At 54.4% G+C, this 16,012-nt stretch overlaps 1 protein-coding gene across 1 annotated transcript in view; it reads right to left on the reverse strand.

The window, feature by feature from the left end:
- Positions 1–307: 307 nt before the first annotated feature.
- Positions 308–16,012, reverse strand: part of LOC142462821 (radial spoke head 10 homolog B-like) — a 33,846-nt gene continuing 18,141 nt past the window's right edge. Inside the window, exons 9-20 of the mRNA XM_075565059.1 lie at positions 15,760–15,928; positions 14,340–14,461; positions 11,589–11,778; positions 10,363–10,477; positions 9,158–9,237; positions 8,076–8,224; positions 5,990–6,097; positions 5,187–5,324; positions 4,642–4,752; positions 3,528–3,621; positions 1,513–1,711; positions 308–554 (exon numbers count right to left, since the gene is read on the reverse strand). Coding sequence (XP_075421174.1) covers positions 383–554; positions 1,513–1,711; positions 3,528–3,621; positions 4,642–4,752; positions 5,187–5,324; positions 5,990–6,097; positions 8,076–8,224; positions 9,158–9,237; positions 10,363–10,477; positions 11,589–11,778; positions 14,340–14,461; positions 15,760–15,928 — 1,647 coding nt within the window. The 3' untranslated portion in view covers positions 308–382. The remainder of the gene's footprint in view (positions 555–1,512; positions 1,712–3,527; positions 3,622–4,641; positions 4,753–5,186; positions 5,325–5,989; positions 6,098–8,075; positions 8,225–9,157; positions 9,238–10,362; positions 10,478–11,588; positions 11,779–14,339; positions 14,462–15,759; positions 15,929–16,012) is intronic.

Consider the following 16,012-nt stretch of genomic DNA (forward strand, 5'->3'; position numbering starts at 1 on the left):
CTCTCCCTGTTCACTAGACCTGGAGCGGTGAAGAAAGGGACACTAGCCAAAGTAATTCACTCATTGTTGACCTAAGTACTGATATCATTGAAGGTAAGCGGTCCTCACCAGTGCTGCACAGTCAGTCCCTTGATTCCATTTAATCTAGTTCCAGGCCTTCGCAGGGGGCGCCCATGAACGTCACGAGCCTCCTGGTGTGATGAACAGAGCTGCCCAGTGGCTGTGCCACCAGGGCTCCCTGTTGCCGTGGGAAAGTGGAAGCCACGTAGACCAAGGTACCCTGAGTTAAAAACTAACACAATGAGCACTAACACAATTTTATTGGTTGGCCAATTGGCCCCTCCTGTGGGCATGTCCTTGTTTGTGGCCAATCTGAGTCACCTCACTTTTTCTTCTTCTTGCTGGTGCTGGACTTGGTGGCTGGGGCCCCTGTGTCCTCTTTCGGGGGGCTTGGTGTCAGTTGCAAGGACGAGGTGTCCACCGGCTCCTTGATCACAGTGATGTCGATCTCCATGTCCTGCCTGCGGGTCTCCTCCTCTCGCAGGACCGCCAGCCTGCGGGGCAAACACCGCAGCTGGCTCCCACTCTCCACATGGGAGCTTCCCCCGCCACCCCGGCATCTCGCCCTCCCACGGAAACATGGGGCCCTGGTGGCGAGGTCGGGTAAGCATTGGGCAGTTAATTGCAAGGTCAATAGTTCAAACCCACCAGCCGCTCCAAGGGAGAAAGATGAGCTGTCTGTTCCTGTCAAGGTTTAGAAATCCCCAAAGTCGACTGACTCAGTGGCAGTGGGCTTTGCCTCCATCAAAAGGTGGCAGGTGTCTCAACACTGGCAACAGGTTGCCATGGTTTCTGGTGAAGAGCTGTGCTTGGAACTCTCGATGGCTGGTTTTAGGCAAGTGGATCCACCAGGCTTTGCTTCCAAGCCACCTCTCGGGTGGGTGACCTCGAGCACATGTGACGGCCACGGGTAAGAGTCCCCAGAGCCACAGTGAGCCCAAAGCCCATGGGCTCTGGACAAATAGCAGCTCTGAAGTGGCCTTGAACTTAAACCACCTCCTGTCTTTACTTTTCCCGTTAATGGAGAGGGGCCTGGGCTTCAGATGGCTTTAAAAGGGCCAGCATTTGTCATGTAGGCCTGACCCTTAACCGCTCCTCGGTGGTGTGAGTAGCGTGTGCGGGGCCTCTCTGGAAGCTTTGCAGAGAACAGCTCATGTGAACCAAAGGGGACAGACCCTCTGCCGTCAGGTCGGTGCAGTCAGCGACCCTGTAAGACAGCAGAGCTGCCCTGTCTTTCTCCCGAGGAGGAGGGGCTGGTGGGTGTGAGCCACCGTGCTGCTGGGGGTCTTGAGTCTGAACGTGATTGATGAAGTTGCCCCTGGGGGGGCTGGGCCCTCCCTCTTGCACGGAGCCACGCCTTTTGGTTGGTGTGACCTTTGGTGCAGAGACAACCAGTCACCACCTAGACACCCAGACCCCTGGAGGACACGGCCCCCGGCGCTGCGGGATCACCTGGCCTCCAGCTCCTCGTCCTCCAGCTGCCTCTGCCGCTCCGTCGTGGCGCGGCGCAGCCGGTTCTCCGTGATCTTCTCCTTCAGCGTCTCTTCGTGCTTGTACGCCTGGAAGAGCGTGTTCACAAAGAAGATGTACAGGTGGCTGACCCACGTGTTGAGTTTCTCCTTCTGTTCCTCCTTGGGCTTGTCGAGTTTCTCTGCAAGAGTGAGACGCGCGTTAGCACCATCCTTGCCTGGCAGCCGGCTCTGCCTCCCCGACACGGGCCTCTCCCCCCTCCCCAGATGGATTTTTGGGCACATGCTGCCCCCTGTTGGTCTCGGGTGGTGGGCTGGTCCAAGAAGCCCGGATCTCCGTGGTGCCAATTCATTCCTGCGATTACGTTTTCTTAGAAAATCGTTCGTTTCAAACACTAAAGCTATCGGCTCGGAGTGGTGCCCGCTCTACCTTGCTAACGGGAACGTGGGTTCTCAGCCACTGTGCCCACCGGTCCTGCTTCTGGGGACTGCTTTTTCTCAGCCTGACGCCTCCCTGGCTGTGTGTCCCAAGTGCTGTTTCAAGTGCAGTGTGATTTCAGACGTGCGTGTGTGAGGGTGCGTGTGTGGCATGGTGAATTACCAGGCCACTGAAGGATGATGTCCCTTTCCAGTCTACGTACCTTGCCCGTCCTTGAAGGGCATGTTCTCTTCACACAGCGAGGGCGTCGGCCCCATGTCATATCTGCTGTCGAGCTTGTAGACTGCCTCCGAGTTGGTTGGGGGCGTTGAGCTGTTATCGAAGGTGACGCTGCGGGCTGACAAATCGGGTGTTGAATGCATTCATTTGCCGACAGAAATAACATGGGCTCTGGATCCTTTGAAAGGATGGCTTTCCAGATGAGCTGTGTTTACCATTTCATGGCATCCTTGGACAGGAGGGAGCCCTGGTGGCAGCACAGTTACACACTGGGCTGCTAACTGCAAGGTCGGGAGTTTGAAAACACCAGCCACTGCTCAGGAGAAAGATGAGGCTTTCTACTCCCGTAAAGAAGTCGTCTTAGAAACTCACAGGGGAGGGTCTACCCGGTCCTCCAGGGAGTCGGCATTGATAATTCGATGGCAGTGGGTTTGGTTTTTCAGGTATGAGGGGCTTTTAAAAGTTCATAGAAAAAGTTGAACAGGTGGCATGCTTCCAACTTTTTTGTAGCCTCTTTTGTCCTTGTCTCCAGGCCTTTCAGAGACTCCATTGGAAAGATGCTGTCGTGCCTTTTGTTCCCGGAGAGCTTACCTGTGGCTTCACCTGAGTTGAGAGCAGCAGCTGGCTGTCCCAGGGCCCTCGTGTGGTTTGCGTGTTGGTGTGTGTAAGCCGAGCGGGCTTCAGCAGCCAAGGGCTGACGCTGGAGAAAGTCACTGTGAAGCCGCCCAGGAGCCCTCGGCACAGAAAGGCCTGCAGAGCCCACCCCATGTGTTGGGTGCGCTCCTGGTGCACAGCGGGCTGCGCTGGCGCCTGACCATCACCTGTGACCGGGGAGGGGTGGGTGGGCAGAGCAGGATGAAAATACTTGGGGCTCAGAGACACAAAGGAAGCACAGGCTGTTGGGAAAACGCTCCATGTGGGCCCCCCAGACCTGCAACTGGTTAAAAACACCAAGGGCAGTGACAGGAGCTGTGCCAGGTGGTGGCAGCACCAGCCCAGGCAGAGGGACAGCAGGGCAGTGCCCATCTTCTCCCCAGCGCCCTTCCAACTGTGGGAAGCCTCTAGAATTCACCTCCGTCTTGTTTCACAAGGCTGCTGTCCAGCCTCCCCCTGGTTGGGCCAAGTGAGCATCTGAGGCTGGGCAGCAGCCTTGTGAAAGGAGATGGAGGTGAATTGTAGAGGCTTCCCACAGTTGGAGGGGGCGCTGGGCTGATGACCTTGAGGGTGTTGGTTTGCGCCTCCCAGCACACCTTGTAAGGAGCATCAGCCCTGCTCCATCCTGCAGGGCTCAGGGCCGTGGTGGCAGTCTGAGCATTGAGGTTCATCATTAAGAAACTCACCGATTTGAGATGAGAACAGAGAGATCCCTTTGGCTGCGGGTTTAAAACTAATTCTGGAAATTTTTTCTTCACTTGTAGACTTCCTGATCTTGTTCTTTAAAAACAAAACATAAAGCAGAATTATTTCTGCCTTATTACGTATGGAAATGTCTTTTCTACCCTACAAGTAATCAGGACCATTGTACCAGTGAGGGAAGGGTCTCCCATCACAGGCTGTTGGACATCCCAGACATCCACGGGAGTCTCTGCAAAGCCTGACAAGTTGAGCAACTTTACTGGGTCCATAGGTATGCAGAGGGGCCCTGGCGGTGCCAGCATTGAAGCGCTCTGTGTTCGCCCAGGGTTGGCAGTTCAAGGCTACCCAAGGCACAGTGGGCAGAAGACCTGGTGAAGCACTTATGGAAGATCAGCCACTGTGAGGTTGGTGGAGGCAAACTTGAGAATACAGAACCATCAGCCCCTGACAACTACAGAGCCACAAGGCCACAGGGAGGCTGAGCCAGCAATGTGCGGTCTTCTATTGCCACAGAACATACACAGGTTTCTTGGACTGGCATCGACGGAAGCAGGCTGCCGAGCTTTGTGCCACCAAACAGCTGCTGCATCTGAACTAGTGTCCCCTTCTAGGCCTCAGGGAGAAGGGGGCTGCTTTGTGGTTCGATTCACTTTCCCCCCCAACTTATGGTGTGGCTCTGTTCCCTCAGTAACTAACAGGTGTCACCATGGCTCTCCCCACTGCCTCACTCGCTGTCACGCCCCCACCTCAGGGCCTCTACACAGGACAGCCTCCCTGTAGAGGACTACTCGTCTGCCCTGCTGATACTCGCCACCCGGCTCATAGTCTCACGGAGACCAGTGTGAATCCCGGGATCCCGCTGTCTGGGTACAAACCTCAGCTCCTCCAGCGATCGTGGGCAGGTTACTCGGTTTCTCTGGGCCTGGGCTCTCCGAGAGGCAACTGCCCTGCATCAGGAGCTAGTGTGGGGTGTTAAATGAGCAGATACCCCGAGTGGTTCTTCTCATGGGCGTGGGTCCCCCGTGCCTCCTCCCTGGCTTGTCAAGCCCGAGAGGACCTTAGCAGCTGCTGCGGGCCTGGCCACCTGTGCATACAGACCTCGGGCTTCTTGGTTTTCCTCAGGTCCAGCAGGATCCCAGACGACTTGGAACTGGTGAAATTGATGATGTCAGAGTCGTGGCTGGTACTCGGACTCTTGTTCTGAACGCTCTGCGCAAAGACACACACATGTGAGCACGGTTGGGTTCCAGAAGAAGCATGCAGGTGTATGTGTCTTTGTATGCTTTTTACAGATGGCAGGTCTGTGTGTGTGTTCTAGGTTGGTCATGTCACATCTGAACTGTGCTCCTAACTTACCAGGCTCCCCGCCACCCCTGGGGGCCCCCAAGACTGTAAACTTCTCCGGAGATGAAGGGCCTCGTCGTTCCCCATTGGAGGACTGGTGGGCTGGGAACCTGGCCCTTGTGAGCACTCAAAACCAACTCACAGCACCCTGCAGGGCAGAGTGAAACTGCCCTGAGACAGACAGACGCAGGACGTTGGCCCGTGTCCCTGAGCCACTTTCAGCCCACACGCATGAAAAGAAATTTCCCTCGAGGGCTGACCAGAGCCCATGGCGGCGGTGTTAGGGGCCCGCCCCTGACCTGGTTGGCCAGGGTCTGTGTGCTCCCGTATCTGTGGGCCAGCAGCTCCTCGTTGGCCAGGTAGGATCTGGTCATCTGCTCCGTTATGGAGATGGTGGCAAAGCTGAGGAGCGCCTCAAAGAACTCGAGGAACACGAGCTGCAACAGAAGGACCCCGAGACACACGGCTGCAATGGGCACCCCTACGGGGCAGCTCAGGCTCACGGAGCCCTGGGTCTGTTCTCCGGGGAGAGGGGACACCTTGCTGCGAAACGGCAACAGGACGTGGTCTTGGAGGAAAGCGGTGTGACAGGAACGTGACTTCTAGGAAGGTACCAGCGAAAAGGAAACATGAGCAGAAGTACTCGATTAACACAAAGGCGGACTGTACTTTCATGACTTGACCTCATTTCCCAACATCCTAAATAGTCTGAGAACCAACTCAAAGTTTTCTAATATAATTAAGGATATGTATACAAAGGGAGGGGCTTCAAGAATATTTTAAATATCTCTCAATTCCTTTTTCCATGAACTCACTTTTGCACAGAAAACACACACCCCTTCTACACTCGTTTGCCACCTGCCCCCCTCCCGATGCTTCTGCGAGTGTGCGACGCTCATGTCCTACAGACCAGCCGAGCGGTACCTAGGAAAATGCCTCATGAGGGAAGGGGAGCTGTTCGTAAAAAAATGTCGAAGATCTATTGATGTCAAAACACCTGCTTTTCTCCATGTTGGTTCGAATTCCTTCCAGTGACAGGGCGGTCCCTGGCTGCCAAACCCACCCAGAACAGGGGACCTGCGTTGGCTGCTTCCTTACCAACCTCGAGCTCAAAGTTGCTGTCGACACCATCGTAGATGAAAGGATTCTCCTTTGCTAAGACTTCCACAAATTTTGTCGCGGTCAACTCCTTGTTGATCATTTTAAAGTCCTGAGAGAGAAATGACTGGTTAGCCCACAGCTGTGCATTTTGGATGGCGCATCCTCTCACGACCGAACTTGAAGGAAACATAATGGATCCTCTGGGAAAGTGTTTCGGGTGATTGTGGGGCTGACCGACCTCCATGCCCCTCCTTGTTCTGCCATGAAACAGACAAGATGGCAGCCCGCAACAAGCGCGGAAGACATGCGGCCTCAAGGCGGTGCAGAACGTAGACAAGGAAGGGGAGAGGAGACAGTAAGAGGGTCTAAACCCTGTGCCGGCCATCCTTCGATCCTTCACCTGCACGCACTCCTGTGGCTCAAACTTCAGACCAATGGCAGCCAGACCTGCAAGGTCACCATGAGACCAGGGAGGTACACTCACTCCTTAGAACAGTCAGCCTGAGGGGTGGAGCCGGCTGGGTGGGACTGCTGGCTGGGGGTGGAATCAATGACCTGGAACAAAAACTATAGATTGTTGAGTGGCAACAGGGTTTGCTCTGTCTTCTTTCCTCCAAAGCACAGTAAGACCTGTTACACATAAATATTGACGCCTGAGTCCCAGAGGGAGAAACAGCAAAAGCAGCCCCGGAGCCCCCCTCCCCCGCTCAGTAAGCAGTGAAGACCATCAGGCCCTGCAGCTGGATGCTGGAGCAGTGTTCCCACAGTGGGCCACACCGTGTCCTGGGGGGTGCCAGGGAATTTTCTTTGAAAAGGGAGTGGTAGGCCATGTTTGGAAAGTTCACCCAGGGAGTACACAGAAGAGCTGTGACAGAATTTAAATAAATTAAATCTGGGATGAATTTTTAACCCTCTAACCAACAATGTTAGGATTCAACCTGCCCCAACTTCAGGCCACAGCCTCCCAGGAGCTGGGGTCAAAGAGGAGGGGGCTGTCCCAGCCTGGAGGGGAAGGTGTGTGCCCTCACCCTGCACCATAGGCCTGGGGGGCTAGAAGAGGTCAGAGGTCGCCCCACCCAGTTTCTTCACATCTGAGGACACCCGGGAGCCTCATGGAGTTTGTAGGGAGATTCCACTCTCTTCATTCTGTCACCCCACCCGCGTGAGAAGGGAGACATTGGACCCAGCACAGGCTCCGTCCAAGTCACCGATGACGGTTCCCCCATGCAGGTGGCAGTGATGTGGACACTAGACCATCGCCTGTGACGGGGGCAAAAACGCGATGAGAAAGCGGGGAACCAGTATCACGAGTCTCAGCACTGGCTGGGGGGTCTGTGAACCTTCCATTGGTTAAAAAAAACAGTGCCATCCTGCGAAAGTCCAGCCTCCTCGAACCTGTCCCTCTGCCTGAGCTGCGGGTGGGGGGCCCTCAGAACCTGGCTGCCAGCTCTGGGCACGAAGCATTCTACTGCCGGGACCATTTCATTGTCCGTAGTCAAAGCCTAAGGGTCCTGTTGGTAAACCCTATGTATACAAAGCTGTTACATTGTTAGCTTTTGATCTTTCCGTTCTAATGCTGATCTGCCCACAAGTAGAAACAAAGTATCTGCTTGCCTACATCACCCCTTCCCCTCTTTCCCCCAAAGAGGGACTTGAGAGAGCTACTCAGGTGAACCACACCCTCTGCTGTCCCCACGTGGGGCTCAGTGTACATCAGTGATGGGGCTGCAGGCCTTGTCCCCTCAGCTGGGACCCACAGGCACCAAGTCCTCCCATCCTCGGGCCAAGCCAGCCCATGGCAACCCCACACATGATGGAGAGGCCTGCCCAGTCAGAGTTCACTGCTGTGCGCATTACGGAAACAGACCGCCAGGCTCTTCTGGCACAGCGCCTCGGACGTGGAAGCCACCAACCTGTGGCCAAGCCCTCGAACGGCTTGCCTCACTCGGGACCTGTGTCCACTGTCAGAGGCCATTTGAATCACACTGCCTCATTTCCTTTTCTTCAGCGAGGGCCCTGGCGCACACATTCACTGGCACATTGAAACGCCTCTCAGAATAAAACCAGTAGCACAAGTAAGAGATTACTTTCAACATCCAGAGGAAGTATCTCATCTTCATGGTCAGCTCCCCTGGGGGGAGCTCGTTTGGTCTGCAGTAGACGACGTAAATCTCCCAGCACTTGTCAATGTAATTCATGGAGTAGAGTGTCCGCTGCTGCTCACTGAATAGGGTGCCTGGAAATAACATGGGGGATAAGCGTTTGTGCTCACGAAGATGGCAGCAGTCCCCGCAGTAACCCCAAACTGCACCGTCACCTACATAGATGCATGTACCTGCACATGTGTGTACAGGGCGGCACAGATGTATCTATATGTACGGAAGTGTATATGTGTGTCCATGCAAATATCGAGAGGTACAGATACTTCTCAGATCTTAACTACACATCATACAAGAATGGTTCTCTGGGTTTGAGGCCTTAGGTCCTGAGTCCCGTGGGACAACTCAGTCCATTGGCACCAACTTCCCTTTTTGCATCTTAGTTGAGTAGTGTCTGGGGTCTTAAAAGCTAACTAGCAACCATCTAAGATACAACTGTTGATCTCTACTCAAAAAAAGAGGAAGCCAGTGAGAAGGAACTAGGCCCCAAGCCGGTAGCCTACATAAGGTACAGCCCCAGCCTGTCAGGAGATCAGAACTAGATGGTGCCCAGCTGACCAGCACCAGTCCTTTCAATCAAGGCCACTAGGTAAGACCTCCCAGAGAGCATGGGAATAAACAGAGAATAGGATTCAAATTCTGAAAAACTAGACTTCTCTTCAAACCTTGAACCAAAACCATCCCAAAGTCTCCTTTTAGCTCAATAAAAGATTGGCACAAAAATAAAGGACGTCACATGGGCGTGTGGTACACCAAGTATATAAGACCAAACAGTCCACTGGTCTGTAAAGCAAAGGCAAGGGGGTGGGGGTGGGGTGGGGGGGTGGAAGGAAGGGGAACGAGACAGAAGAGTAACAGTGACATTGAAGAGAATGCCGAATGTTGGTGGGGTGGGAAGTGCAACTACGTCCCTGAACAGCTTGTGTAGAGGGTGTCGGATGGGAACCCACTTGGCATAGAGACGGCTTTTCCACAACTCGGGAGCGCGGGCCCGTGGCGTTTGTGGTTACCTTGCACGCGGCAGGCGTTTGGGTGAATGTTCTCAACCATCAGCTTGGTGAAGCACAGGAAGAGCGAGGGGCTTCTATTTCTGGGATTAAGAAAGAAGTCTGAACTCTCCCTCCACCTCGAGAGCCAGACACCAAATCCATCCACTCTGTACCCAACTCACAGTGACCCTCCTCAGGGTTTCCAAGACAGTCAGTGCTTCCTCTTTCTCCCTCCAGGCAGCTGACGCTGACCTTGACGTGGGCAGCCCACAACGCCACCCGGGCTCCTCCCTCCCTCCAGGAGCCCCACCCTTCTCCTCGAGTGTGGGCCAGACTTGGTGACTCAATGCCAACACGGCACAAGAGACAAAGGATCCCTGGCGCAGTGGTTAAACACGCAGCTGCTAAGTGGAAGGTGAGCAGTTCAGACCCACTAGCCGCTGAGAGAGAGAGAGAGAGAGAGAGAGAGAGAGAGAGAGAGAGAGAGAGAGAGAGCGCAATCTACTTCCACGAAGGCTTGGTACCCTAGGGATCTGTTATGTCTTATGGGATCGCTGAGAGCCCAAACGAACTAGATGGCAGAGGGGGTGGTGTTTTCTGCCTGTGTGGGGTTGGAGAAGGACGTGGTGGTCTCCAGCCTTGGGCACGGCTTCTGCATCAAACCCTAAGTGCTGTTGGCCTTAGGGGAGCAACAGCTCAGCAGGGCCCAGGCTGCCCTCATGCCCTTGGGCGCTGATCCATGACGCTTCACAGCTGGGGCCTCACAGCCTTGCTCACTTCCTGTGTCCGTGCCCCTCTCACCACCCCCCAGCTGGTGTCCCTCAGAGCATCTCGGACTTTCCCATGGGGCGGGGGTCTGTCTGTCATTGCACACGTCACAGGGTCTAGTGGGAACCTGACTTTGATGAGAGGGACTTCAAAGAGTTCGTGGGGAAACTCCATGGTCTTCCACGTTCCATTGTTCCCGTGAATGTCTCAAAACCCTCCCCCCCCCCAATCCACGGGGAGATAAAAACTCAAGAAACTTGCTTGACCGCCATCTTCGTTTGAGGGTGAAGGCCTAGCACCGAACCTGCGAGGGTGCTGTACCTCGTGGGAAGCGCTGTTCGCAGTGCTCTGTTTCAAGGGTATGGAGGACCGAGGAGGATGTGCGGAAGACACAGTGACCACAGCACGGTACGAGCTAAGCTCGCCCACGTCGCTCGAGTCGGGCACGTGGTACTTACTGGTATTCCTTGTGCTGGATGTGATAAGCCAGCAGCAGGAGATAATTCAGAAACGTTCTCAGGAGGATTGTCGTAAACGGAGAGTGGGTTTCTTCAACCGGTATGTCGTTATTGGCTAGGTGAGAAAATTGGAGAGGCTGCTTCATATGTTTAGAGCCTTCTGTGTACTGACTGGTCCCCATTCAAAGAACTACTCTGGAAAATGTTTTTTTGTCCCAGAGGACACACTCAAGAGCCGTACCCGCAAACTGCCCACAAAGCAGGTGCAGAAACGAGGTCTCCCGCTGGCCTGCTGACAGAACAAGCCTTGACCCCCCCCAAATTTGGGGTTTTGCTCTTTTCCTCCCCAAAATGATTGAACTACAATTTGACTCTCACTCTAATTCTCATGGGTTTTATATCTGTTTCCAACATAGTCCAAGTCAGTTGGGACTTTTTCATATCTTATTTACCAAGGAAACCTTAACCTGTCCAAGGCTATTCCAAGATTCCCTGGTCCTCTGCTTCTATCCTTTTTCTTCACTACCCATCAGGGGCAGGCAACATGCTCAGGACCAAATCTACCCAGCCTCAGCTGGGGCTGTAGGGCAAATGGGTCTGGCTGTGTCCCAATAATACTTATTTACAAAGAACAAATCACCTCATTGTTCTCCCTCAGAGCAGTTGGTAGGTTTGAACAGCCGACCTTGAGGCTTACCTGACCAGCACCACCTGGACTCCCTTATTTACAAAGAACATGTGGCTGGCTGCCGTTAGCTCTGGGCTGGTCTTTGCTGACCCCTAGAGGACTGACATCGACTAGGTGGCAAAGGGCTTGGTTATTTGGTCTTACAGGTGCTCACTGGCGAGTGCCAATTTCATGGGAGTCTCTGGGTGGTACATTAGCACGCTCAGCTGCTCATCAAAGGTGCCTTGGAAGAGAGGCCTGGGGATACAATTCTGAGAAACCAGCCACTGGGAGCCCAATGGGGCACAGTTCTCCGGCAGATGGGGGGGGGCTGGGGGGGGGCACGGGGTGGTCCTGAGCCAGCGTGGCCTCAACTGAAACTGGTGCTGGTTCACAGGCCTGCTCTTTCTAAGTGCCCGCTGTGCCCCTAGAGAACAAGCACAGGTGCATTTCTAGAATGCCTCTCCCAACTGTCACCTTCCCGGACCCTCGGGGTTCTCGCGGCGTTTTAAGGTGGCCTGTGTGATGCCAAAAGGTGTCTAGGACCCGGGCCACTCACCACGGAGCAGCCGGTCCATGTCAGCAAGCGTTAGTTGATGGTGGTGAAATTTGCAGTCTTTCAGGAATCTCCAGAAGTGGAGCTTGGTCATCAGAAAGGTGTTGTCCAGAGAGTGGTCACACCCGAGGCTGCTGTAAAAGCTGTAGATCTGTCGCAGTTCCGTCATGTTTCTCAGGATGGCAAACTCCACCTGGAGAGGGGAGACCACGCGGCCAAGTCAGGCAGGCACAAAAGAGGAAGACCCTGGACAAGACGGACGGACACAGTGCACCAGTGGGCTCCGACCTAAGGACCGTTGTGAGGATGATGCAGGACCAGGTCGCGTTTCGTTCTGTGGTACACGGGGCACTCCGCGTCAGAACCCACTGGATGGCAACAAAGTCAAGAACACGAACAAACACACACACACCTGTTTCCCACGCCAGTATCAGCAACAGCATTTACCGCTTACCACGGGGAGACTAGGGTGCCCTGGGCCCAGAGTGGTCTCTTTATCGCCTCACTCACATATGGGAGTGGACGATGAATGAGGACGTGAAGCCTCTGGGTGAGGCTGCCAGACAGGAGGCCTGAACACACTGCGGACAAACTAGCCAGCATCCCCTAGAGGCCAGGATGGAGGGACTCTCTCACACACACTTTGGCCATGTTACCAGGAGGGACCAGTCCCTGGAGAAGGATGTCATGTTTGGGAGCATGGAGGGGCAGGGGCAAAGAGGAGGACCCCCACATCCACGGAGCCCAACTCCCGACAAGCCGGGAGAACTGCGCACCCTGACCTGTGGCCCTCCCTCCCACATGCCGCGGGAGCACGTCCCCATCTGGGCAGCTGCAATGTGGCTCTGTGGTCTCCAGAGAGGTGCTCCTCACCGACAGAGACGTGAGACCCACGGCAAGATGTCAGCCACTCCAACCCAGCAACGTACAGACATCGGCTCCCACCCAGGCTCCAGAGACTGGCACCCTAAGGAGGAGCTAAGGAAGAGCTGCCGCCACCCCCACGCTCTTCCCAGTTGATGCAGTCGATAACTGAGCCCAGGCGCGATAGGCACTGCCGCAAACCATGATACCAAGGGACTTCTTTCCATGGTAAACGGTATGTTTACACACACACACACACACACACACACACACACCACCCCCCACCTCTATTACCACCCTAAGTCGGAGGCGCACGAGGCAACCTTATTGTCCCCACCCCTGCACACGGCCTCACACCTCACCCGAGCCTCCTTGCAGCCTAGAGCATGAAGACACCATGTGGCAAAGCCCCACCAGGGCAGCTCCTGGCTCCCAGCATGCACTGCTTTATAAACCTCAGTTCTCGGGAACATTCCCAGGCTGTCCAGCTGAAAGCCCTTTTCCAGACCAGAACACAATCCCTGTCTTCGAGAAACTTCATTCTAGTCATTCATGGCTGCACAGCACCCCCATGGGTCACAGTACAAGGGTCCCCGAGGCTTTCCACTTTGCTGACACAGTGGCTTGCAAGATGACCTCGTAACTACAAAAGCAGTTCAGACCCATCAGCGGTGCCTCAGATGGTGTCATTCTGGTCCCATAAAAATGACAGCCTGGGCAATCCAGCACAACCCGCAGTGCCACCTACCAGCTCAATAGTGGTTGTAAGCATGGGCAGCCAAATTAGTGCCCGGCAGGGGGGCGGCTGCTGGTCCTGAGGCCCTGGAAACTCAACCCTCCCACTGAGCTTCCTTTGGGGGGGACGGGGGCAGTGCATGCCGACTATCAGGCATGCAGCACATGGCCGAAACAGGACAGCAGTCTCCGCTGTGTCTCACCAGGGGGCCTCAGTGGCATAGTGGTTGTGTGTTGGACTAACTGCGAGTTCACCAGTTCGAAACCACACCCACTCTGCAGGAGACCAATGGGGCTTTTTACGCCCATCAAAAGTTACAGTCTCAAACGCCACAGAGGCAGCTCCACCCTGTCCTACCTCAAACTCAGTGGCCACGAATGAGGCTTTGAGTCTGGGGCAGTGGTTCTCAACCTTCCTCATGCCAAGAACCTTTCATACAGTTCCTCATATGGTGGCCTCCAGCCATACAATTATTTTCGTTGCTACTTCATAACTGTCAGTTTGCCACTGTTAGGAATCGTCATGTCAATATCTGATATGCAGGATGTATTTTCATTGTTATAAGTTGAATGTGATAAATCATAAAAATATGTAATTATAGATAGTGAAATATTTATTCCTAATGACAAATAAATGAAATTTAGCCTTGAAGCATGGTGTAGCATGGGTAACAGCCTTCACGCCGGGCACTCGTATGTGGGCGGACCTGCCTGGAGACAGAGAGAGGAGAGGTGTCTCGGTTCCCAAGACCATCAGAAAGATGTGTTTTCTTAGGGAACCCCTGTGAAAGGGTCGTTTGACCCCCAAAGGGGCCGTGACCCACAGGTTGAGAATTGCTTGGCTAGGGTCATTGGGAGTCAGACTGCCTCACTGGCAGCTAGTTTGGTTTGGTTTTCTGGAGGAAGACGCTGGAGCCTCTGGAGGTGCAAACCATTCATTGCTTCAGTTGCCGCCTGAAGAGCTGGCGGTTCGAATCCACCGGGACCAGCCAGGGAAGAACAGTCTGGCCAGGGGCGTTGGGAAAACTGCCTTTGAAGCCCTGTGGAGCTCAGTTGTCCCCTGGCGCATGTGGCCTCTCAGGAGTCGAGAGGACGCAAGGGCTGTGGGGTGGGCTGGGTTCAGGAAGACCATCCCAATACACACACGGGCTCTACCTGCTTCTTCTCTTCGCCGCGGTCTTTCTCGGGGTACTTGGCCAGCAACCAGTTGAGGTCCAGCTCGATGCTCGTCCCCAGCACGGAGCTCACCTCACTGCCGTCGAGTTTCCTGATGATTTCTAGCAAGCCGGGGCAACGGGAGGGGGGGGGGCTGAACACTACTTAGGGAACGCGGAGTCCCTATGCAGCAAGGCCAAGCGCGTCACCCAGGCGCACGAAGCAGCCAGCGGATGGCACTTCCAAAACGCCAAGTTCGGAGGGCCACCCACTGTTATGGGAAATTAACAAATGTCATTCCCACAGATTCTCCCCCAACAGCTCCGCTGCCTTACAGAGAGCTCGTGGTGGAGGCAGACCCATTCCCTGGTTATCTCCTCCCACTGTGGCGCCCACCCCCCTCATGCCCTCCCCCAGTGCAGGTCTTAGGTTTCCTCACCTGTGAGCTCAGACACTTTCCTGTGAAGACCACCCACCTTGTGACGTATGTAACTGCTGAATATGCATGTCTTCCGGCTACCTACATATAGCCCCAAAACAATAACGATGCTCCCTTCTCCCCGGCCCTCTCCTCTCTCCTCCACAGGCGGTGGCTGGTGAGATCATGGCTGCCCAGGAGGGGAGCATGCTACCATGAAATGTGTCTGACTCCTTTATTTCACTCTCTCTTATTCTTTATGACTTTATTATAATCTTTATACATTTTAACTGTACAATTGCACTTTCCCCCGACACCGTGGATTGGGGGATGGAAAAGGGTTCTTCCCCAAATATATGCCAAATCTAAGCTGCCACTTGCTACACATGGTAAATGACTGTCAATGTAAGCTGCTAGGTTAGCCTTCCTAAAGGTGATAAGCCATGGAGAACAATCAGCCTGTGTAGTCTGCCCCATCCTAAGCAGGGCCCACTTCCTTCTGAAAAGGATAGACAGTTTCCCTGAAAGAGCGCCCAGGGACAAGGTGGAGCCCACTCAAGGATGACCAAGGTTAGGCTGCCATCTTGAGTCTAGGGTCCGCCTATCTTGTCATATGTGTACCCTAGTCCCTCCCGTTCCCATTACATGTACGCCCCTCCCTAGCTCATCCCTTCCCTGTGATGCATATGCCTATTGTACAGCCCCTTCCTGTGACCTGTAATCACGTCCCCAAAGACATATGAGCCTTGGCTAGAAATAAATCGTCTCTCCTGCCCTCTCCTCCTCCCGCACCTCCATGTGGACCACCAAGAAGGGATGACGTGAGCAAGCTACCATGAAATGTGCATGACTCCTTCATTTCACGCTCTCTTCTCTCTTATTCTCTATGACTTTACAATCATCTTTATAGATCCTAAGCGTACAGTTGTGCCTACTGGACCCGTGATTATCTGGTAGGGGCCAGTTGGTTCGTTTTCAGCAGCCAGGGGGCTGTCCACCTACCAGTGCTGGTGGAGGCAGCCGGGCTGCTTTGACTGGCGACCCGGCCGTGCAGGTCTGTCTGAGCCGGCAAGTGAGCTGGCAATTCCATGTCGGGCTGCAGACACGGCGCTATGTGATCATTATAAAACAGGCCCTCGTACACACGCCCGTTCTTGAACGTCAGTCGGCCCTGCAGATAGAAAACCAGTTTTGAAGTACAGGGAAAGTTTTCTTGGGTAAAGCCATGCTGAGTGCAGTGGGCATGTGGCCCAGA

This window comes from Tenrec ecaudatus, chromosome 12 (genome assembly GCF_050624435.1).
Source record: "Tenrec ecaudatus isolate mTenEca1 chromosome 12, mTenEca1.hap1, whole genome shotgun sequence".
Lineage (NCBI taxonomy): Eukaryota > Metazoa > Chordata > Mammalia > Afrosoricida > Tenrecidae > Tenrec > Tenrec ecaudatus.